Source organism: Echiichthys vipera (assembly GCF_963691815.1).
Source record: "Echiichthys vipera genome assembly, chromosome: 9".
Classification (NCBI taxonomy): domain Eukaryota; kingdom Metazoa; phylum Chordata; class Actinopteri; order Perciformes; family Trachinidae; genus Echiichthys; species Echiichthys vipera.
Window position 1 is genome coordinate 29,876,522 of NC_139834.1, and position 24,127 is coordinate 29,900,648.

Genomic DNA, 24,127 nt, shown 5'->3' on the forward strand with positions numbered 1-24,127 from the left:
TCACTCTAATGTCCAGCAGGGGGAGACTCCACTTAAAGCTGCATTCTCTCTAATGTCCAGCAGGGGGAGACTCCACTTAAAGCTGCATTCTCTCTAATGTCCAGCAGGGGGAGACTCCACTTAAAGCTGCATTCTCTCTAATGTCCAGCAGGGGAAGACTCCACTTAAAGCTGCATTCTCTCTAATGTCCAGCAGGGGGAGACTCCACTTAAAGCTGCATTATCTCTAGTGTCCAGCAGGGGGAGACTTCTCTGGCTCCATAAAGAAGTGTGATTGTATAGAAGTCAATGAGAAAATGAGCCTAAACTTCTCTCTTGATTTATTTCCTCTGTAAACATTTTCCTAATGAGTTCATGTCTCAATCTCTAGTTTCAAGTCTTCTTCAATACAGCATGATGCTCATTTAGTCAATGATGGTCCATTTAGTGTCAAACAGACCAGAAAGCAGGGGATGCTTTTTCAGCTCTGCCCTGCCATGAGTGACATCACAGCGGCTTACGTCCATCTCTTTTATACAGTCTGTTTCGAGAATATCTAAACAGTGAAAGTGCTTGTCTGATCAGAGTTCAGCAGTGATAATTCATTTTTTCACAGTAAAAGGAAGCCTCTTCTTCATATCGCAGTTTGGCCGGAGCCCCGCTGCTTTATAAAGTGCATTTAACAATGGAAACAGGCCGCCATCGGAGCAAATGTCCCATTTTCAGACATCACAAGGATTTCATTTTACAACAATGACCAGGATAACAATGAACACTGTGATTTCTTAAATTAAAAAGGCCACGTTTTCACGAGGGTGTTTGGAAATGAAACCCGCTCCCTGATGCGTCCTCTAGATGTGGTCTGGGACCGTCTGTAACGCCTCCGCTGGCTCTCTGTCCACGTCCACGTTCTGAGGAAGAGAGAAAATCTGTGAAACCAATCTAGAGTTATGTACACCCTGCACAAATCTGTGCACATTTGCAATCCTTAGGCCCTTATATTTGGTTACAGTATTTGTTATAGTACTTGTTTTTTTATTGTACATTTCTCATATTTGATGGTATTTTTCTATTCCTAATTTATGATTTTTACCGTTGCACTACTTTGATTGATTTTGTATTCCTTTTTTATACGTCTTAAATTCTTGTATATATATAAAATTTAAAAAAATAAATAATTAATTACTCTACTGAACTACCTGCCCTTCTCCACATGTTTGAGAAAAAGAATAATAAAAAAACGAATAATTCACCCCTGGTTTGTCTCTGTGAGTGTTGACCGCTTCAATGTTGAGGAAGATCGACTCGACTTTACAACCTGAGAGAAAAAGACAAAGAGAAGTCGCCCCGTCTGCTAAAACGATTCATTAAAGAATCATGATGCTGATAAACAGAGGTGGACAGATAAAGTGAAGTGAAGGGCTGACCGTAGGCGACTGGCGTGAGTTTCAGCACTGTGTGCAGAGGACACTTCAGGTAGGGCAGCTCGTCTGACACACAGGGAGGAAGAAAAGTCACATTTATGTCATTAGAATCTCAAACACATTGATTTGTCCCTTTGAGGATTTTCTTGGTCTGTTCTTGTCTTTAGGAGCGTAGCTGAGTTAGCGAGCTAGCTAGTGAGCATGCACAGATGAGGCATTGTGCAAAACGAGAGATGTGGTTCAATAGTGCTACGACAAACTGCGGCTTTCCTGACTTACAAAATGATCTTTTAAAATCAAAAAACATTATGACACGATTCAAACAGGATGAAAAAATAACTAGTCTCTCTCCATTCCCTATCAAAAGTATTTTTTCCACGGTGGTCCACTGGAAGGGGAGGGACTTCACCTCGAGTGTTCACTGACAGCAAACTAAAATGTTGATTAAAATAGACTTAACAACCACAAAGTCACAAAAGGAAATGCAATAGAAGCAAAAAGATTCAAAATATATGCAAAACTTCTAAAACTGGATGAAAAACAATTAAAAGTAGATGTAAAAGGAACAAAAATGTATGAAAAATGACAAACATTGATGCAAAACAATTAATAATACATCGAAAATTACTTAAATAGACTTAAAACAGCTAAAACTTGATGAAAAACCCCAAATTACAAAAAAGATGCAGAAGGCCAAAGAAGATATAAAAAATGATTAAAAATAAGTAAAACTGGATGCAAAACAATTCAAAGTAGATGCAAAACAGCTAAAAAATAGATGAAAAAAACCTGCAAAATTAGAAAAAAGAAAAAAAGCCAAAAGAAATAGATGAAAAATTAGTAAAATCAGGTGAAAAACCACCAGAAATAACTACACGCAAAACGACAAAAAATAGACACAAAACGACTTAAAATAGACTTAACCACAAAGACCCAAAACGAGCAGAAACTAAAAGTAGATGTGAAACAACAACAACAAAAGGACGTAAAATGAGGCTCTATGTTTCCTGTTCCTGTGGAGGTTTGTTCTTTCTGTCCACTGGAAGGGGAGGGACTGCACCTCTACACAGACAGAAAAGTAGTAACTCAAACTTTCAGTGTCGTGACGGCAGATTTTGGAGGTGAGCATTAAAAACAGACAGGATGTGTGAAATGTTGGGTTTCTCTCACGGGCGGTCTTGTCCAGGAAGTAGGCGAGCAGACATCTCATGACAGCCTGGTGACAGATGACTAAAACGTTCTCCTGCCTCTCCAGCTCCATGATGACCGGCTCCAGACGCTGGACCAGGTCCTCGTACGACTGGGACACACACACACACACACACACACACACACACACACACACACACACACACACACACACACACACACACACACACACACACACACACACACACACACACACACACACACACACACACACACACACACACACACACACACACACACACACACACACACACACACACACACACACACACACACACACACACACACACACACACACGTTAAATCAACTCAAAAACTGATGCAACACCTTTTGAGCCATAATAGAGCTGAGAATGACCTTCAGATACCTACATTTTAATAATAATATCATATTTTAATAATAATAATTTGATAAGCCCTTTGTTTTAATGATTTATGACTTGAAGTAGTTGACACTCATCGCCGAGCTGCATCTCAAATTAATCTCCAGGTTTCCAGCTTTTAGATCAAGGATCCTAAATCCTGGGGACTAAAATAAGGAAAAGACACCACTGCATTACGTGTCATGTTAGTATTTCTCCTGACCTCTCCTTTAGGGTAGCGGTAGCGATACTTGTCTTGGTCCCTCAGTGCAAACTCCTCTGGGTAATTCTCCTGAATCTCCTCGTACGTCATGTCCTCACACACACCCTGAGACAGCAAACAGAGAAAAAAGTCAATATTTGTGAGATTACACAACAGGTCTACAGGGCACATACCCAGGGGCTATAAAGTCAGGGGTCCTGACTCATAAAATGTTGCTGAAAAAAAACACACAAAATGATCCCAAAAGTATACACAATACAACCAAAAATGACCACAAAGAGACATAAAATGACTTTAGATATGCAAAGCGACCACAAAGAGATGCTAAATCACTGAAAATAGACCAAAAACGACAACACAGACAAAAATGACGACATAGAAATGTAAAATGACTAAAAGCAGATGCAAAACCACCACAAAAAGGTGCAAAATGATTAAAAATAGATGCAAAACCACCACAAAAAGATTCAATATTACAGACACACACACACACACGTTGTCAGCACTCACAGCGTCTATCTCATTGAGCGCCTTCCACTGTTCATACGGGACTCCCAGAGCCTCTGCAGTCTGGATGGTCCTCTTCATGTGGCTCGTCCACACCTTCAGGTCACTGATACACTGCCCACGCACGTACGTCCCCAGAGCACTGGCAAACTGACATGCACACGGAGACAGAGGACATGAGCACAGAGACGTGAAGTATGTAATGAACATTCAGCCCACAGACCCAGACGCCCCTGACCTTGGCCCCGCGCTGCGACAGCCCAGAGTCTCCCCCGATGCGACCCACAAGGTTGAGCTCACTCTCCCCGTGGCGACACAGGTAGATGGACCTCGGGGTGACGTGGATGTTCATGAGGTAGTAGACTATCCTGCTCTGAATGTGGTCCTGGACCCGGTTCACCAGGTACCTGTTGCCCACGTCGAAGATCTTGATGTAAGACAAGTTCCTGCATAAAAACGAGAAGAGGCGCTCACCGTTTATATCGTTGATTCCATATCAAGAAAAGGTTTCTGTTTGACGCCGTCTCTTATTAAATCAAATGATGACTTATTATTTACGGTGCACCAACATCACTTCTACTCTTGTGTTTATTTCCTGTTCTATTGAGCTCGCTCTTATGTCTTATTCTAATTGCTTTTGAATGTTTCATGTGAAGCACTTTGAACGGCCTCGTTGCTGAAATCTTCTGTATAAATAAACATGCCTTTCTATTCTTTATTTTTATTCCTGCCAACAAATGAGCAAAACCAACAACGTATTAACAATTTAAATGTACCTCGGCTTCAACTGCAGACAGGGACGGACTGGGATTAAAAAACGGCCCTGGACTTTGACTGGGCCCGGCCCAAAGCAATCGGCGGACGGAAAACTCAACAACAACAACAACAAGAACAACAACGCCTGGCAACGACAAATGATGGAATGGATTTTAAAAAAACATCATTTTATGTTATAACAGCATATTATATCATCTATTCCCTGCAATCTTAAAATTAATTTATTACTTAATAATCTTTATGATTTATGCCGTAATTAATCTTACCGCACAAATAATAATATCACATTTAGATAAAAATAATCTCTATCTCTGGTGCTGACTCCCGTCGTGTAATCAATAAAGTAGTTCTATTCTATTCTAAACCATAACAAATGTAAGTTCTGATTCAAAGTCTTCTAAGTTTCTAAGCATTAACTGTAACGTTCCCAAAACTTTAAAAAGTAAAAGCACAACATATTTCTTAATATTAGCTACTATTGCATGAAGCATTTTACATCTAAAATGTTTAAGTTTAGCTGTTTTAACTATAGAAATCGTTATTTCATTTCATTTTCTGTCTGTGGAGCCAGCTCATCCCTCTGTCCCTCACCCTCACGGGTGGCCCTGTCATGTTGAGGCTGAACGGTGCTGCTGCTGGCTGTGCTGCTAAACATCTCACTAAGTTTGGGACATTAAGTGGCTTCACTTTCTAAGTGTCCCATTTCCCTATTCGCATTCTCAGCCCCATCCTTTTCTTTCTGTTTTTTTACCGCTGCTATCCATTCTTTCTATTGTGTTGATTCCTCTTTGCTGCAGCCTACTCCTTCTTTGGGGCAGCTAGCATCCGACATACAGGTGCAGTGCTGCTCCCTATGGTACTGGAGTGTGAAACAGTAGCTCAGCAGGGAAAAAACAGGTGCTGACTGAGTTGCGGGTCGTGGCCCGCGGGCCTCCAGGAGAAGCGGCCGATCTGTGATTCTCCAGATCACACGCCCGTCCGCCCCTGACTTCAGATGACACTATCAAAACAAAACGCCTCTAAACCCTTCTCATAGCAAGGATCATATCTTAAAAACTATAAATGTTTTAGTTCAAGTTACTTACTTTTGGATCAATATGTTTTATGTATTTATTTAGTAAAATTTGATGAACGAACAGGATTGTTTTTAAAATATTCATGACAATTTCAATAGTTTTATAAATTATTATTGTTTAATGACTTAGATAACCTTTTAGCTCAGGGTGTAAAGATTTTTGGGACGTGAAGCATTGAAAGATACTCCAACAAATGACATCACAATAAGCAAAAATACTATGTAATAAAATGATGTCCGTATTTTTGTTGTTATTTTTTGCATCTGCAAAGGGTGATGGATACATAAGACATTTGTTTGATATCTCATCATAATCTGTATGATAAATACATATGTATAAATATATTATATATATAGTTAAGATCTGAGGGTTATTTAAGTCTGAAAAAGGTTAAGTGCGGTTGGTGATAAGGGGCATAAGGATATTATGTTTCATTATAAGTTATGTACTGTATTGTCCCAAATATAAGACTACCGCCCTTTTTTAAGAATCATTTTGGGAAAAAGACTTTCTGAAGACCAAATCTTGTTTAGCAAAACACCAGTATTTTCTCTCAATCAACGACAAAACAAAATGAGTCTTTCTTCTCGAACCACAAATCGTCCTCTTCAGGAACCAATTAAAGTGTAATTCCGGCACAAAATCATTGCAGGTTCTTTTTCGGCACTTACATACATCAAATAAGACATGGCATTTCGTGTAACAACTATTAACGGAGAAATCCGGGAGAGTCACTAACAGCCGGACGTGGCTAACACTGGTTAGCTCGGGGCAGCACTGTCTCCATGTCTCAGGCCCCTGTCCCTGTAAACTAAGCCAGTACACTACGCCAGTTGTCTCTGTGACGGCTCGTCATGAAAAGAACTCGTTTTACAGATTTTTGGCTTTATCTGCTGTTGTGACTGTATACTGACATGTAACGCCCCCACTGTGACTCTGTGATTGTGTCTATGGAAGAATCTTTTGGGAAGGGGCGGAAAAACTGGTTTCTGATTGGATAAACCTTCATCATCACCAACATCACCAATCTATCACCAACATGCAGGTCAAATCAACCAATCAGATCACTGAAGCGTGTGACATACTAACAGCGTTGAGGCAAAGCTCAGAAAGGAAACAACATGTGGGTAAAGGATATTTTCCGTTTGTGTAATGTGAATTTACGGATCAAAGGCCCAATTTCAGGAGCCCGGTCCATATTCAACAGAAGGATCCAGAGAACAAAGAGTTAGTGAGCGGCTTGCTCCATAGCTGCTCATCTCATCCGTGGAAGCCTCCATGTTGTTTACACTCAACAGTCTCTTCTCGTTTCACTTCAATCCACCTCTAAACCAACACTGATCAGTTCGGTCGCTTGAAAACCTCTCCAAATTTTCTCTGTCACACATCACCAAACTTATCTGAGAGTAAAACACAACGGAGCTCAGAGATCAGGATGGGCTCACGAGGCTATTTTCGAGGTGGATTTGCAGGAAAAAAAGATCTTATATTCAGGAGAATATAATTCTAATATATAATGAATGTTCTCTGTATTTGTTTTTGTTTTGTCTCATATTTTAACAGACTGGTAACAAAGTGGGCTGGTTATCGCAGTCACCTGTCCTTGTTATCATCCAGGGGGACGTAGGTCAACTTGTAACATTCGATCCTCTTCAGGAAGTCGGCCACAGCTTCCTCTTTGTCACAGTCCACATAGTCGGGGCTGCTCAGCTTCACTTGCTGTTTTCAAAGACAGAGGGAGAGTTTTAAAGTTGTTGTTTTTAATAGATATAAAATGAGTGATGTGAACGACATAAACTTACAGTATTTCAAATTAACTGAACTAAACTGCACTGAACTGAAACCGAGTGACAGGAAGAGGAAGTGAAAGTCAAAGATGATAACAGCAGGAGAATTGTCCATATGGGAAAATCATCTGGTTTTGGAGCAAACGCTGCACCAGAATGAGCCAAAACTCAAGACACGTGATCTGGCAGAAGGGGGCCGATGCTCCGACAGCGCCGCGCTCAGATCAGTCTGTTCCACCGCTAACAAACAAGAATTACAGCATCGGCACACACACACACACACACACACACACACACACACACACACACACACACACACACACACACACACACACACACACACACACACACACACACACACACACACACACACACACACACACACACACACACACACACACACACACACACACACACACACACACACACACACACACACACACACACACACACACACACACACACACACACACACACTTACTTTAATATTCTCAGCGATGATTTCTGGATCATCACATATCGACTCCACAAAGAAAACCTGGACAGGCATGAGAAGAAAGACACAAATTGGAGCAGAGGTTTTTTTTTTCTATTTGTATCAAACAACAAACAAACAAACAAACAAACAAACCTTGTACCCGTTGTCCTTGGCGAAGCTTAGGATGACCTCTCTGCGCTCTGCTGTGGTGTTTGTGGCGTCGAAAACCTGACAGAGAGGAAAGTGACAAACTAAATTGTTGTATTCCAACTTAAATTAGTTGATGCCAATATTGTGCAGCCTGAGCGCCAAGTGGTGCACCTCCAAGATTTTGTAACAACTCCGAAAGGAGTTGCACAGACATCAATGCAATGCTACAGGACCTGTAATATCTATTGGCGTACATCCACGGTTGAGAGTGTGCTTCTTGGAACTGCTCTGTTTAACCTGACTCTGGCTAGATAAAGTTGCGCCTTGCTTTCTCCTTGCTCCACTCATCCATCTGGGATCGCTCAATAGGAGAGGTGTTTCAGAAGGCTGGGCCTTATCAAAAATCCTTGCATATGATTGGATGAACCCCTTCCGTTGGTCATCTTCATTGACGTGCTACTTCACCCACTCTCATCGAAACCAATCAGCGCAATGTCGCTAAATAAACAATGTCGTCTGTGCGAGGAAAATTTGTGGATAAAAGGCAACTTTGCACACAGGAAAAAAAAAATCATCTAGCGAGAGTCAGATTAGCTCTGATCGCATTCAGTATAAATGACCAGACACGCAAGTGATGGATGTCAAAAACATTTTCTGTGTGATTTTGCCACTTTGAGGCAAGAATACAGCGTAGGCATTGGATGGAGATTTATTTATTGATATTTATTTGAGTATGCACCAGAGTCCTGTGAACGTGCCCGTGTCTTCTCTCATCAATAAACAACATTGAGTACATGCTAGATGGAGGTTGGCTAATTCACTCATAGATAGCAACTGCTAACATCATTTAGCATATGCCTAGCTTGAGGCTTGTGCCTTTGATATTGTAACATGCTCTACGTGCACGTAGAGGCACTTTTTTTTTCTAAAACCGGATGATTTACGTTGTTTTATCGGAGTATATTGTCGACTTCAGTGAATATGATGAAACTAATGTTGCCGTCTGTGATTTAAAGAATATTTAATGATGTAATATTTTATCAAATCTCTGGCTGGAAGCACATTTGTTTGTGGCAGAAACCCCAATACAAACCGAACTGTGGGTATTTTAAACTGTTGCATTCCTAGTATATGGTAGTTTCTATTGTTAGTGGTGGAGTTCGCCATTCCTGTGCTGGATTAAAAACTGACTTACACAAGAGGGATTGACAGGAAGCGATCCAGAATGTTATTTCAACATTACTGATTTCAGACTCACTGTTTACTGTTCATTCTCCTACAGTTGTAAAAAAAAACATATTGATTGAAAGGCGCTTTAAGGATAAGCCTAAATTGAATGTAAGCTTTCACTCACCACGACCTGCCCCTGTCCTCTGGTGAAGTAGTCACACACATCTTTCAGGGCAGCGACGGCACAGGCCCTGTGCACAGAAAGAGGGGAGAAGAAACATATTTAACAGGATTATGTTCCAAGGAAACAAGAAATGAAAAGTCATAATGTTGGTAGTGAGACTGACAGTGAGGTTCGTACTTGCGTATCTTCATAGCTTCTGTGTTGTCGGGTCTGAAGAACTCAAAGCTGTTGTAGGAACGTGTGGCGTCTCTTCTGTACTGCCCGACATTGAACACTGTAAAAGAAAGGAACACATCTGCTTGTAGGAACATGTGGTGTAGTGTGCCATGCAACTGAAGATATCCTCCTTATTCTTGAGGGTGTTATTGTAGAAATTATTCTGGGTGAAACTTCCAGTGAGATAATGGAAGTAGCATTAAGCTAGTTAGCCCCAGTGGCTAACCATCCATCGATCCATCTTCAACCATTTGTCCCTGTCGGGGTCGTGGGGGGGCTGGAGCCCATCCCAGCTGACATTGGGCGTGAGGCAGTGTCCACCCTGGACAGGACGCCAGTCTATCACAGGACACTTAGAGACAAACAGACAAAAACCAAACAAACCTAACACCTGCATGTCTTTGGACTGTGGGAGGAAGCAGGAGAACCCGGAGAAAACCCACGCAGACACAGGGAGAACATGCAAACTCCACACAGAAGGGCCCCAGCAAGGATTCAAACCAGGAACCCTCTCACTGTGTGAGGCGACATGGCTAACCACCACAACACCGTGCCGCCCCAGTGGCTAACCATGGTGGCTAAAGCTAATTTGCCATAAATTTAACAAATTCTGTTGTGAATTTTAACAGATATTTAAAAGGAAAAGTTTGGGCTTTTGGAGTGTATTTCTATGAGGTACTTATCACCTACTGGAGAAACAGTAGTGCCACAGAAGCTAACAATGTGGCAGCCAAACACCTAAAACTCAGTTTAATGGAGACTTCATGTCCTGTGGAAAATATGGTAAATACCAAAAGCTGAGATGAAAATTGCACATGAATACCCCCTCATGTGGTAGTTTCCACTGTGGAACTCGTAGGATATTTTGATACACAAGTTGCAGAGATGAGATTTGACCTTTCCGGTCACGACTCTCAATGGTATGCATTGCACGCTATTAAACATTTCTGCTGCTGTCAGCGGATAGTTTTTGTAGCCTTTATGTTGTGGCGCAGACAATTTTAATAGAAGAAGAAGAAGAATTACTTTATTTATCCCGCACGGGGAAATTACATTTTTTCACTCTTATTATTATGCATGTTATACACACAGACCCGAAATACACACATGCACAAACAGGGCCTATACATGCAATTAAGGAGAGATGTTAGAGCGAGAAACTGGCACCTCTCCAGCCACGCTCCATACATGGTCCACACAGGGACTTGAACCAGCGACCCTACGATTCCCAGCCAAGTCACCTATGGACTGAGCTACTGCCGCCACTTAAGAAGAGATGTTAGAGCGAGGGGGGTGCCAGTGACCAACAATATCATGTATTAACACTTAGAGCCATTTTAAAAAATACTGTTATTGTTTGGTTTGGTACGCCATGTTTCATTTCAGTACGACAACAAACGCACTTGTACACAGCGCACTGGTAATTTCCACTTCCCAAATGGAAAGGACCATCTTCTCCATGGCATGTGAAGGCAGCATTAGTGTACACTATATTTAGATTTTTGTAATGTTTTACCTCGCCGGCAGACAGCCTTTTATGCAGGGAAACTGAAAGCCACCAGTCTCCATTGACAAAAACAGCCATTTTACGTGGCAGAAACACAGGAGCTGCTGCTCTACTTCTGACTCCATCGGTTAATTAGTTAGTGAATTTAGTCAGTTCTGTACCCTTTAAAACACCAAAGTCACAAAGTAACAAAAACAAACTAACCATTTCCTGTTTCTGTGAGGTAAAATGACTGCTTTTTTTAAAAAGTCAGGTGACCGATGAGCGCGAAACTTAAACCGGGCTCCTGATGGCAAGATGGTGGAAATATTTGAAATATGTCGCACACTTAAACTGATATTGCTTAAATGGCTTGTTTGAGGTGTCCATGCATATTCTATGTCCTAATCGCTTCATAAAAGAGGGTTAGCGTAGCATAGAAAATTATTCTCTTGGCCTTATTGTTGCGTCTGTTGTGAACATCCTTTATGCAGGGTAGAACATTTAAAAAAAACAACAACTATTAATTAGAAAATCCCGTTTATCAGCTGAGTTTGTTTGGAGTTTGTTTTGTTTCCAGTTTTAATAAAATTGACGCTGCACATAAATATCCTTTGTCTGTGTGTGTGTCACATCAAATCATCTCTGTGGAAGTTTTGTGGTAAAAAACGTTCATGTTTCTCCAGTAAATGTTGAAAAACACTAATTTAACTAGCAACTGTGGATAAGACAAAGGGGACGCCCGGGCAAGACCGTGTTTTAAAACTGATTCATATAATAAATGTCATGTAGAAAAGTTTCTAAATAAAGCTTCTCACATACGGGAAGAACAAAAAAAAAAAAAGAGGACATCTTACAGTTAAATGCAAAGTAACACCCAGCCCGAGCTGTTTGTGTAAAACTAAAACAACATACAAGTATATTATCTGCATGTGTTAGAGATTCAATATTAAAACATTTTTAAAGCTAAGTCAAAGCATTGAGACCAAATGTTAAGTATGATCAAATGCCAGTTTAAGGTTTCAGTGTAATCCACACTGTCATGTGATACCTTTAGTTGTGACTCCGATCCAGTTCAGGTATCTGGTGAGCTTTTTAGAGATGTAGGTTTTCCCTCTTGCCGGGAGTCCCACCATCACTATCATGGTCGGGGAGTTGGTGAACTGGGGCACAGACGCTGAAACACACAAAGGCACAGAGAGCTCAAACACCTGCACTGCACTTAAAGAAATGTTAGTTTCCTCACTGAAGCCGATGGTGAAGTGGCCTTAAGCTGCATTCTCTCTAATGTCCAGCAGGGGGAGACTCCACTTAAAGCTGCATTCTCTCTAATGTCCAGCAGGGGGAGACTCCACTTAAAGCTGCATTCTCTCTAATGTCCAGCAGGGGGAGACTCCACTTAAAGCTGCATTCTCTCTAATGTCCAGCAGGGGGAGACTCCACTTAAAGCTGCATTCTCTCTAATGTCCAGCAGGGGGAGACTCCACTTAAAGCTGCATTCTCTCTAATGTCCAGCAGGGGGAGACTCCACTTAAAGCTGCATTCTCTCTAATATCCAGCAGGGGGAGACTCCACTTAAAGCTGCATTCTCTCTAATGTCCAGCAGGGGGAGACTCCACTTAAAGCTGCATTCTCTCTAATGTCCAGCAGGGGGAGACTCCACTTAAAGCTGCATTCTTTATAATGTCCAGCAGGGGGAGACTCCACTTAAAGCTGCATTCTCTCTAATGTCCGGCAGGGGGAGACTCTACTTAAAGCTGCATTCTCTCTAATGTCCAGCAGCGGGAGACTCCACTTAAAGCTACATTCTCTCTAATGTCCAGCAGGTGCAGACTCCACTTAAAGCTGCATTATCTCTAGTGTCAAGCAGGAGGAGACTCCACTAAAGCTGCATTCTCTCTAGTGTCCAGCAGGAGAGACTTCACTTAAAGCTGCATTCTCTCTAATGTCCAGCAGGGGGGAGACTCAACTTAAACCGGATTTTTCTCTAATGTCCAGCAGGAGGAGACTCCACTTAAAGCTACATTCTCTCTAATGTCCAGCAGGGGGAGACTCCACTTAAAGCTGCATTCTCTCTAATGTCCAGCAGCGGGGAGACTCCACTTAAACCGGATTTTTCTCTAATGTCCAGCAGGGGGAGACTTCACTTAAAGCTTCATTCTCTCTAATGTCCAGCAGGGGGAGACTCCACTGTCAATGATGGTCCATTTAGAGTCAAATAGACCAGGAAGCAGGGGATGCTTTAGGGCGGGGCTACACAGCCACCTGTCAATCAGGACAGAGGTTTATTGATGTTTATCCACGGCAACTGTGGACATTCAAATAGAACAGGTGAACTTGTTTTTGGGTGTCCACGCCATGCTCTCTGGCTGAGGTAATGTTGAGCAAGACTCCTGAGATTCCCTCACTATTCCTGATGTGTTTTTGTGAGGTCGGGTCCTGGTGAGACATAAGATTTCTCCTTTGTGTTCCAAGCTGAAAAACTTTGGGAACATCTGATCAAAACTGAGGGCTCTGATACTGACTAATTAGTTGGATCGGATATGGGCTCTGATTCCGACTAATTAACTGGATCAGATATCGGATGAATGAGGCTGATCCAGGATTCTGATCCAGTCATTTCTTTATTAATATCATACACAGCAATACAGTCGCTGTGATCTAATCACTTCAATTCTACGTTTGCAACACTGGTTAGGGTTTTATATTCCATTTGAAAATATTTGTTAGCACTTATGTACACTTTATTTGATAATAAATAATATGAAGTACATTTATATCTGTGTTAATTTGTTACCTTTTTTTAACAAGGCTAAATGTTTTTGTCAAGCCTGATGCCTTCACTCACATGGAGAGGTTTACGCCTCATTCATTCAGCAGTAAGATCGGATCTGTATCAAATATCATCAGATAGGCTCTGCACAGGTATCGGTATCTGATTGGATCAAAAAAAAAAACTGGATCGGTGCATCTCTCTCAGAGAGTGACCATTTGGAGGGGTGCGACCCATTGGTTGGGACCCTCTAGACTAAACTAATTGTATATAAAGTACATGAAAGTTGCTTCACCTGCAGCAGCTCCAACATTTACATGCTGCTCTAACATTGATGCTTCAGTATTATTATCTTAATAACATCACATTTAATCAGAGACATTTTACTGCAGAACGAGTACTTTTAGCTGACAATATTCCTGGAATTATACTTATACTCTGAGTAATTTTAGTTAAGCAAAATGACCTTAGTACTTCTTCCACCACTGTTTGTCCATAAAGAAAGAAGATAGTCACAGCTTGCATCAAATTATGTGAAAGTGCTGCAGATTATCACGTCAGGTGGTCTCGAGGAGCTTTCACGTGCTCTCACAGGGGTGAACGGCCCCGCGGTCTCTCCTTTCAAGCGCCAAAACACTCACTAACTTTCGCTCTGCTCTTCAAAATACTGTCCCACGCCTCCTTTAATGCACAAGATTCAACTTGTCAAACTGGAGTGAGACAGATAGGCAAATAATGTGGTTTCTGTGTGTGTGTGTGTCTCTCTCTCAGGTGACGTGTAAGTGTGTGTACTCACAGCCTCTGCGTTGGCTCAGCCTGCTTTTCATCCATGGACCCCAGGTTTTCTCCAGAGGATTTTGAGTGAGTTTTGTCTGTGTCTGTGACATGAGTGTGTGTGTATAAACCTCTGTACTGTGTGTATGTGTGTGTGTGTGTGAGTGTGACAGGAGGACAGGATAAAGAGGAGCTCTCCAGCTGAGGGTACAGATTTTTAACTTTCTCACAGGATGTGAGCGGGGAGGAGTCTGTCCATCAGCACACCTGGTGGAGCGGCTCTGATTGGTCGGCTCACCCGTCAGTCCCCATAACTGTCCCAGTAAAGCCCAGAATGAGCTCATCCACCAATCACCAAGAGCAACTCTAAACTTTGCCCTTTATTTCCCCGGCAAACAAGAAGTGGTGTAGCGTGACAAACCAGTAACAAGCGTGCTGGGCAGCTCCTTTATGACGTCTAATGTGGTTGTCATAAGCCATCCCGACCTGTGTGTGTGTGTGTGTGTGCCAGAAATACTGGATGTTCACTCTAAAGTTCTAATCCTTCAGATGTTGATGCATTTAATAGTGTGTTCAGTTCAGACATTCCCTCTCTAAACGGAAACACACCACCATGTTAGTGACACTGCTGACAGTGGTTGGTCTGCTACTGGAGCTCATCACTGCTGGTTATGCTGCCATCATTTAAATCTGAAATCTGGGACTTCCAACTTCTGACAAACAAAAGTGCAATGAAAGGGAACGTTCGAGTCTGTATTCTGAGTCAGGCTCGCTGTGATGTCTCACCTGCAGTTACATCCTATCGCCAAAGAAACAGCGTATCTCTATTCTTACGGATCACAACTTTAAACTTTTATAATATTTAATATTAAAACATAAAATTAACACAGACAAGTCAAGTCGCAAGTCTTAAAATTCCAAAGTCCATGTCGGGTCTTTTCGGTCAAGTAAAGTTGTAAGTCTCTAGTCCACATCTCTGTTAATTGAACCATGTAGAGTATGTTTCAGTGATGTAAGATATTAAGACAATTTACTAGGGGAAAATATCAACAACAATTTAAAAATACACTTACACAGTACCAGTCATGCATTGATTATGTTAATTAAAGGGAAAGGTCAGATGTTTTGAATTGTGGATTAGTGATAGGCCGATACATCGTGTATCAGTATTGGGCGATACTTTTTCCCCAGCATTATTTACAGACGGGCATCCACAGGCAGCTCCGTGTTGATGGAGAAGCCTTGTTAAGTTCAATAAAGGTTCCTTTTTTTAAACAACATATAGTAACATTTGTTTTCATTATTGTGTAATTTTTATGATGTTAATTGAGGGAAAAAAAGAGGAATTAGCTCCAAGTATCGGTTTAACAAAGTTGGCAGTCCGTATCAGTCATCAGCTAAGGCTGATGAAAAAAAATCAGTATCGGCATTGGCCCTTAAAATCCATCGGCCGATCCTTAGTGTGGATGTATGAGGTACTGAGCGCTATCTGACTGACCGTCGACACAAGCACACACAATACTAGCTGTAACCCAACTCATCACAACGACTACGAACCTTTTGTCAAGACCCTGGGTCGCTAAGGGCGGACTCACACTGTCCTCCCGGACCGAGACCCGGACTTTAGGGTACTTGTCCCCCCTCCCTCTCCCCCCCGCGCCCCAGCCCCGTTTGTACTCACACTGCCTGGGCCTCGGCCAATGCTTCTTGCTGTCCATATGTCATCACGCCGTAACACGTCACACGCATTGATCGCGTGTGTGTGGCTTTGTTTACAAATCTTTCCGTAGACCTCGGAGTTTTTGTGCGTCTTGTCGACTGTTTTTGAATATTTTCATCCGACCAAATCTGCAGTAAACACTCCACCTCCGCATCACACCAACGTGAACCTTTCACCACCATTGTTGTTGTTGTTAAATGTCCGCGCATGGTCCGTCCTTCTATTTACATGTCCGAACAGGCGGACATAACGCTACTGCCGTAGAGCTCGTGCTCGTGATCGTACACGTGCGCACGCTCGTGCTCGTACATGTGCAAACGGCTCCGCTAAAGCCCACCTATTTCAAGCGGGCCGTGGAGGGCCAGCTGGCCGCAGTTGAGCGCGGAGCGGGTGCGCTCACACTACTTAAAGGTACTAGACTTTAGCTGAAAAAACGGTTTTGGCCGAGGCCAAAAGGATAGTGTGATCACGCTCTAACAGACCTTAAATAAAGAGAGACAACATGACTGCACTTCCTCCAAAATATCTCGGATACAGACCCCTCCATGTTGTAATTTTGCAACCAGAGTCTGCATCGCAAGTTGATCGCGACTGTCAATCGTAACGTTTCGCCCCATTTTTATCGCATCGAAAAACAAATTCAAACCAAACGTTTCAAAGAAAAACGAACACTTGAACATTTGAAGTGTGCTTTGAGTTTTTAGTTTGAGGGGGCGGGGCTTATGACAGAATACTGCACCCAGCCACCAGGTGGCGATCCACGTTTTGGCTTCACTTTCAGGGAGCCGTCATGCCACCAATCTTTATATACACCCAGATTTTTTATAGCTCTAGTCAGACAGGATCACTTTAAAGTGGGGATGTGGGGTAAAATAGCTTTACCTCAGGACGTCTGTAATATAATTTGCACAGGACGAATAAGTCCCTGATTCTCCCACAGGTGGGAGGGCTTACTGGATCTACACACTGCTGTCACCTCCCTGTCTCCATGTGCATGCTGCTTAGCTTCCTGATATCTATTATAACATTTTCATGATATCCTATTTTGACTGCCGCTGAAACCGAGTGGTTCTTTAAGCGCGTCCATGCTAAAAAAAAACACAGAAACTCTGTATTAACAGGACATGACTGCATATAAACACGTTTTACAGAGGGTCGTATTCAGACAGGATTAGTTTGACCTGACCTGTACCGTTTTACAGAGGGTAAAAATTGCTGTTACTTTTACTGACATTCTCCAGAATAATTACTGACATGGTTCATTCAGATACAGTCCTGAAACTTCACAGGTGTTTAGTTGAGATTGAAACGAAAGCTGAAATTTGTACAGTCCGATAGCCTAGCGAGCCCATCCTGATCTCTGAGCTCCGTTGTGTTTTACTCTCAGATCAGTTTGGTGACGTGTGACAGAGAAAATTTGGAGAGGTTTTCAAGCGACCGAACTGATCAGTGTTGGTTTAGAGGTGGATTTAAGTGAAACAGAAGAGACTGTTGAGTGTAAACAACATGGAGGCTTCCACGGATGAGATGAGCAGCTATGGAGCAAGCCGCTCACTAACTCTTTGTTCTCTGGATCCTTCTGTTGAATATGGACCGGGCTCCTGAAATTGGGCCTTTGATCCGTAAATTCGCGTTACACAAACGGAAAATATCCTTTATCCACATGTTATCTACTTTCTGAGCTTTGCCTCCACGCTGTTAGTACGTCACATGCTTCAGTGATCTGATTTGGCCCCTATGTTGGTGATAGACAGATGGTTTATCCAATCAGCAACCAGTATTTTCACCCCTTCCCAAAAGATCTCCAAACCAGAGTTCCCAGAAAAGATATGCTGAAACAATGAGAATCCTGAGAATCAAAACATCTGGAGGAGTCAGGTTAGCAATCTGAGCAAAGGGTGCCTAAAGTTGAGAAGGGGCTGTTGCATCACCTCTTTACGCCCCTGGCCTGATGCCAACCCAGTCTTTAGTTAAACATGATTTATTGTCATTACATATACTCTATTTGACTACAATGTTGCACAGCTCTTACTACGACTTGTTGTTTGTCTTCTCACTTGCTTTGAGAATGTCAACATCTGTTTACCCATGAGAGAGAGAGAGACACACACACACACGCACACGCGCACACACACACACACACACACTAACATCGGTTTATTCATCTGTCCATCCAAAGCTCACCTGTGCTCTCACACCTCACGCGCCGCAGCACCGCTGTCACGCTCTTCTTGGACTCCATTTGTTTCCTACGGCAGAGACTCAGAAGACACGCGGGTCGCTCCTCGTTACACCACGATCCCACCCCCCACACCTACCACCTCCCAAAATAACAGCCATACGCCCTTTAGCGTGCTGCAGGCTGCGGTCCACTTCCTCCTGACGGGAGGAGGACACCCAACACCTCGGCCCCGCTGCAGCTGCAGCAGCAGCAGCAGCAGCATAGACGCACGCTCGGCTGCAGCACATACTGTTCCATATGTTATTGTGCAGCTCCCTAAACCTTCCGGGCTGGAGCTAAAACTCCACTTTATTACTTACATAACGGTGGAAGAGCGCGTGAGGGCGCACGTGTGGCGGATTTAAACGTTGATGTGTGTTTTTGTGTCGCCTCAGCCCCGCGCGCTGCTGGCCTAGAGGGGTTGGTAGCCAGGCGCTCATGATGATGATGATGATGATGATGATGACGACCGCTCATTCATCAAAGCGAGTGATCAACAGGAGCGCGTGACGTTGTTCATGCACGCGCACCCCCCCCCCCCCCCCCTCTCCAACGCTGCTCTACATATGAATGAACGAATGAGGAAGTGTGTTTGTGTTACATAATAACTAAGTTTGGGACATGCACAGCCGTCAGCCATGTGTGTGTGTGTGTGTGCGTGCGTGTTTGTGGGTCGCTCACCGTGCGGTCGTTGGAACCGGAGCGTCCTCCTCGCGCCCCCCTGAGGCTCGGTCCCGTCTTGCGTAACCACCGCTCCGTTCATCATCCTCAAAATCTATTCCTGGCGGAGTGTGTGTGTGTGTGTGTGTGTGTGTGTGTGTGTGTGTGTGTGTGTGTGCGTGCGTGTGTCGTTGTGATGGTCGGTCGATGCAGGCAAGTTGCAGCTTGCTCAGTAGTCCCTAAAATGTTGGTCCTCGTCCTCAGTGTTCTCCCTCCGGTTTAGTATTCCACCGGCCCCACACACACACACGCACACGCACACACACGCACACACACACGCACACACACACCGTCTTCGTCAGGGAAACAAGTCCTGCGGGTTTAACCCCTCGTTACCGGCTCCTTCCTTTATGACAAATAAACAGCTCCAACTAGTCCCTCTGCAAATAATTGTTCCCATCACCCGCACCGCCCTCCTCTGTCCTCTGGAGGGCTTCCTGTCAGATCACTGATGCTCCCATGGACGGATTCTAAGCCAGCGGGCCCCGACATTTTACCCCCCCCCCCACCAAACTCAAAGTCTACTTTAGTCGTTTTGTTGTCATTTGGTTTCTGTTTCTGGTCATTTTACCTCCAGTTTTACTTCTTTTGTTTGTCTTTTTAACTGTTTTCTCTATTTTTTTCAAATTTATTTTGCATCTTTTTTTATTCGTTTTGCATCTTTTTGTGGTGGTTTTGCATCATCAGCAGTACGGCTTGCGCAGGGCTTCAACCCTGGTCCCAAGTAGTGGGATTCATGTTGGGGTTTTTTCTTTTTTACTTTAATCCAGATGCTCTGATGCAGTATGAAACTGAACACACAGATACAGGCTGACAGTTATAGGTGTGTGTGAGAGCGACAGTTTCCTGCTCCACTGCATTCCTTCTTCACCACACACTTTCTGGTGAAGTGTGGTGCGTATGTCTTTCACATATCTCAAACTGTGGTGGAAAGTAATTAATGGATGACAGGAAGGCCAGAACTGTCTGACGCGCAGCATACAACGGTTGCCTCGCCAGAGTCCATTCATTACTTATATAGGACACTGCAAAGGGTATTAAGCTGCTTATACGGCATGTTATCATTGCCAGTGTCAAATTCTGCCATTTTGTCACGGCCTTCTGCGTTTGAAACCAAACGCTCCAGACTTTCAAGAGTAAACCTGTCCAGACGCTCAGTGCAACAAATACTAGACATTCAACACACTTATTTTAACCGCACTCACAATCTTTTCCTCACCCTGGCCACATAGTTAAAGTGTTCCCCATGTTTAAAACAGCAACTGTAAGGGCGTCATGTGTTTGATGCGCACGGCATTGACAAGTGATGCCAAAGGTTACTGACAAAACGGCCGTGTACGACGAGTTGGGATGAGGTTGTTGGATTTTACCTTGGCCAACTGCCGAAGAACATTACCGTTATATTTTCATGCATTTCTGAAGTTACAGAGTTACAGATGTTGAGCAGTAGACTAACTATGTCATGACAGCAAAGTTAATACATTCAAAGGTAGGTGTATTTGCATTCTAGGTACAATATAACCAATATACGCAAACAATGGTAATACTAAAAGAGTCACTTTTCTCAGTAGGTAACGCTATAACATAACAACTGCCCACAGAGGTATGCTTGGCAACACCAGAATAATCGTGAATTATGTATTCAATTAATTTTCTTTTTCCAAGGGCCGTTATCAACAGTGCAGAGCAAAATGCTTCTGTTCTGGAGACAATTATCTATGTAAATCATAAATAAGTCATAGAGTGTGGTCTTTACCTTGTTTGTAAAGTGTCCTGAGATAACTTTTGTTATGATTTGGCACTATAAATAAAATTGAATTGAATTGAAATTGGATAAACTTAAAGCCAAGGTTTTTTCTGCTTTATAAATTTGGAGTTTATTGTTCCCTCATCAGAGACTTTATCTCCATGACCCCAGAGAGCACCTCGACATTTGTTCACCTGTAACCATGACACCCTGCCTGTAGCTCAAAGTAAGTGTATGGTGCTGCTGCGCACTTTCGTACTGTATCTATTCATGCAGTTAAACATCACAAGGTGGTGGTGATGGAGATGGAGAGCGTTATTTTGTGCGTGTGTTCTTTGCGTAATGGATATGGAGAACTGTTCAATAACGTGCTTAAACAGTCGGAGATTATTTTCTTGTGGTGTGCGTAAAAGGATTTTGGAGCTGTTAGAGTCCCATGTGACATAAACGTAGATGGTGCAGGGACTCAGGTTCATGCCAGCTGACCAAATCTATTGCATTGTTATAGCGTTATTGTGAAGTTTAATTAATAGCGCATATTTATCTGAGAACTGATGACATCTGTGTGTTACAGAACCTGGCTGTGTGCACTGAAGTGTATATGACAATAAAGTAGTGAATCTCAATCTGTTTATTTAAAATGTATTTTAAATAGGCTCAGAGTTTTTTTATCCAAAAAAACAACAAACATTTTTTCACAGCACCCCCTGTTCAAAATGACTTCCAGCAGCCCTGCCCGTATGTGACGATTGACTGAACAAAACGTGAAAGTTTCATAAACGAGAGTCACAGATCTTATTTTCTGACATAATCCGTTTTGGATTATCTAACCAGCGCAATGAGATTCGTCCAGAAATGCTGAAAACTTTGGGTTGGGAGGGGCTGTCTTGGTTGACACGCCTCTTCAACATTGCGTGGAAGTCTGGGACAGTGCCAAGGGAGTGGCAGACCGGGGTGGTGGTTCCTCTTTTTAAAAAGGGGGACCAGAGGGTGTGTGCCAATTACAGGGGTATCACACTACTCAGCCTCCCTGGTAAAGTCTACTCCAAGGTGCTGGAAAGGAGGGTTCGTCCTATTGTCGAACCTCAGATTGAAGAGGAACAATGTGGATTCCGTCCTGGACGTGGAACAACGGACCAGCTCTTCATTCTCGCAAGGATCCTGGAGGGGGCCTGGGAGTATGCTCATCCAGTCTACATGTGTTTTGTGGATCTGGAGAAGGCATATGACCGGGTTCCTAGGGAGATACTGTGGGAGGTGCTGCGGGAGTATGGGGTGAGGGGGTCACTTCTGTGGGCCATCCAATCTCTGTACACCCAAAGTGAGAGCTGTGTCCGGATCCTCGGGAGTAAGTCAGATTCGTTCCCGGTGGGGGTTGGCCTCCGCCAGGGGTGCGCTTTGTCACCAATCCTGTTCGTGATTTTCATGGACAGGATTTCAAGGCGTAGTCGTGGTGGGGAGGGGTTGCAGTTCGGTGGGCTGAGGATCTCGTCTCTGCTTTTCGCAGATGATGTGGTCCTGATGGCATCGTCGGTCAGTGACCTTCAGTACTGACTGGATCGGTTCGCAGCCGAGTGTGAAACGGCTGGGATGAGGATCAGCATCTCTAAATCTGAGGCCATGGCTCTTAGCAGGAAACCGGTGGATTGCTTACTCCAGGTAGGGAATGAGTCCTTACCCCAAGTGAAGGAGTTCAAGTACCTCGGGATCATGTTCACGAGTGAGGGGACGATGGAGCGTGAGTTTGGCCGGAGAATCGGAGCAGCGGGGGCGGTGTTGCAGTCGCTCTACCGCACCGTTGTGACGAAAAGAGAGCTGAGCCGGAAGGCAAAGCTCTCGATCTACCGGTCAATCTTCGTTCCTACCCTCACCTATGGTCATGAAAGTTGGGTCATGACCGAAAGAACGAGGTCGCGAGTACAAGCGGCCGAAATGGGTTTTCTCAGGAGGGTGGCTGGAGTCTCCCTTAGAGATAGGGTGAGAAGTTCAGCCATCCGTGAGGAACTCGGAGTAGAGCCGCTGCTCCTTAGCGTTGAAAGGAGCCAGTTGAGGTGGTTCGGGCATCTGGTAAGGATGCCCCCTGGGCGCCTCCCTAGGGAGGTGTTCCAGGCACGGCCAGCTGGGAGGAGGCCTCGGGGAAGACCCAGGACTAGGTGGAGAGATTATATCTCCACACTGGCCTGGGAACGCCTCGGGATCCCCCAGTTAGAGCTGGTTAATGTGGCCCAGGAAAGGGAAGTTTGGGGTCCCCTGCTAAAGCTGCTGCCCCCGCGACCCGACCCCGGATAAGCGGATGAAGATGAGATGAGATGAGATGAGATGAGATAACCAGCGCAATGCTAAACTTCTGGGTTTTGACATCAACCCTGGCACACTTACTGCTCACAAATAATAAGTATATCATAATAATATAATATATCTTATAATATCATCATAATAATAATGTAAACAGTGAGTGATATTTTGTATCAGTATCCGAAATACTTTAATAATCCCAGGGGGGAGTTGTTTTCGTTTCAAACTCCAGCTATACAAACAACATATTTAACAACAACAATTTGAAAGATAAACTTGGGAAGGAACTGTTTTGGTTCTTGGGCTGTGGGTGACACAGTTGTATGAATGAGAAAGGTCAGATGGACGTGGTTTTGTGCACATAACATTAGTTCAGTATTCAGTGGCTGCACGTTTCAGAAAAAACCCTGCAACCAATCCCAGCAACAAAACAGCGATGCTCAGTGGAAAACAATGGCAGCCGGGTAACAAACTTTCTCAAATTACAGCTGAACAGTACACTAACTGGCATGTCTGAAAACATTTTATTGAAATAGTCGGTAACAGAATATCAAGTCATATTTGATACTGTACAGACCTGCAGACTGGACGCTGACTCTGTCAGTCATGTCTTAAACCCGCTGCACAAGAGATAATGGTTTCTGTGATTGCCCTTAAACCGCCCTTTGTCCCCTCAGTCCTCCCAAGGTGTGACACACAAGAACACACACACACACACACACACACACACACACACACACACACACACACACACACACACACACACACACACACACACAGGAGAAAAGACGCACCAGTTGTGTTCAGGATATGCGTAGTCCATGTTTATTTATTAGTTGACAGTCTGGGG

At 43.5% G+C, this 24,127-nt stretch overlaps 1 protein-coding gene across 6 annotated transcripts; it reads right to left on the bottom strand.

Moving 5' to 3' along the window:
- Positions 1–753: 753 nt before the first annotated feature.
- On the bottom strand, positions 754–19,584 carry LOC310951814 (6-phosphofructo-2-kinase/fructose-2,6-bisphosphatase; the record flags this gene model as incomplete). 6 transcript variants are annotated; one of them, XM_083920234.1, is made up of 14 exons in its annotated part: positions 754–889; positions 1,232–1,296; positions 1,406–1,468; positions 2,573–2,702; positions 3,197–3,301; positions 3,707–3,853; positions 3,942–4,149; positions 7,154–7,275; positions 7,825–7,881; positions 7,975–8,049; positions 9,326–9,392; positions 9,503–9,599; positions 12,079–12,204; positions 19,197–19,584. In XM_083920234.1, 14 exons carry the CDS (start codon positions 19,279–19,281, stop codon positions 830–832), a joined length of 1,407 nt encoding a protein of 468 aa, XP_083776360.1. In that variant the 3' UTR covers positions 754–829. The 6 variants fall into 6 exon arrangements, 5 of the variants coding, with proteins under 5 accessions (XP_083776360.1, XP_083776358.1, XP_083776357.1 ...); XM_083920232.1 differs by lacking the exon at positions 19,197–19,584 and adding an exon at positions 14,597–14,687; XR_014593351.1 differs by lacking the exons at positions 754–889; positions 19,197–19,584 and adding an exon at positions 14,597–14,687 and having other exon boundaries at positions 1,237–1,296; positions 1,406–2,702.
- Between the last annotated feature and the right edge of the window lie 4,543 nt (positions 19,585–24,127).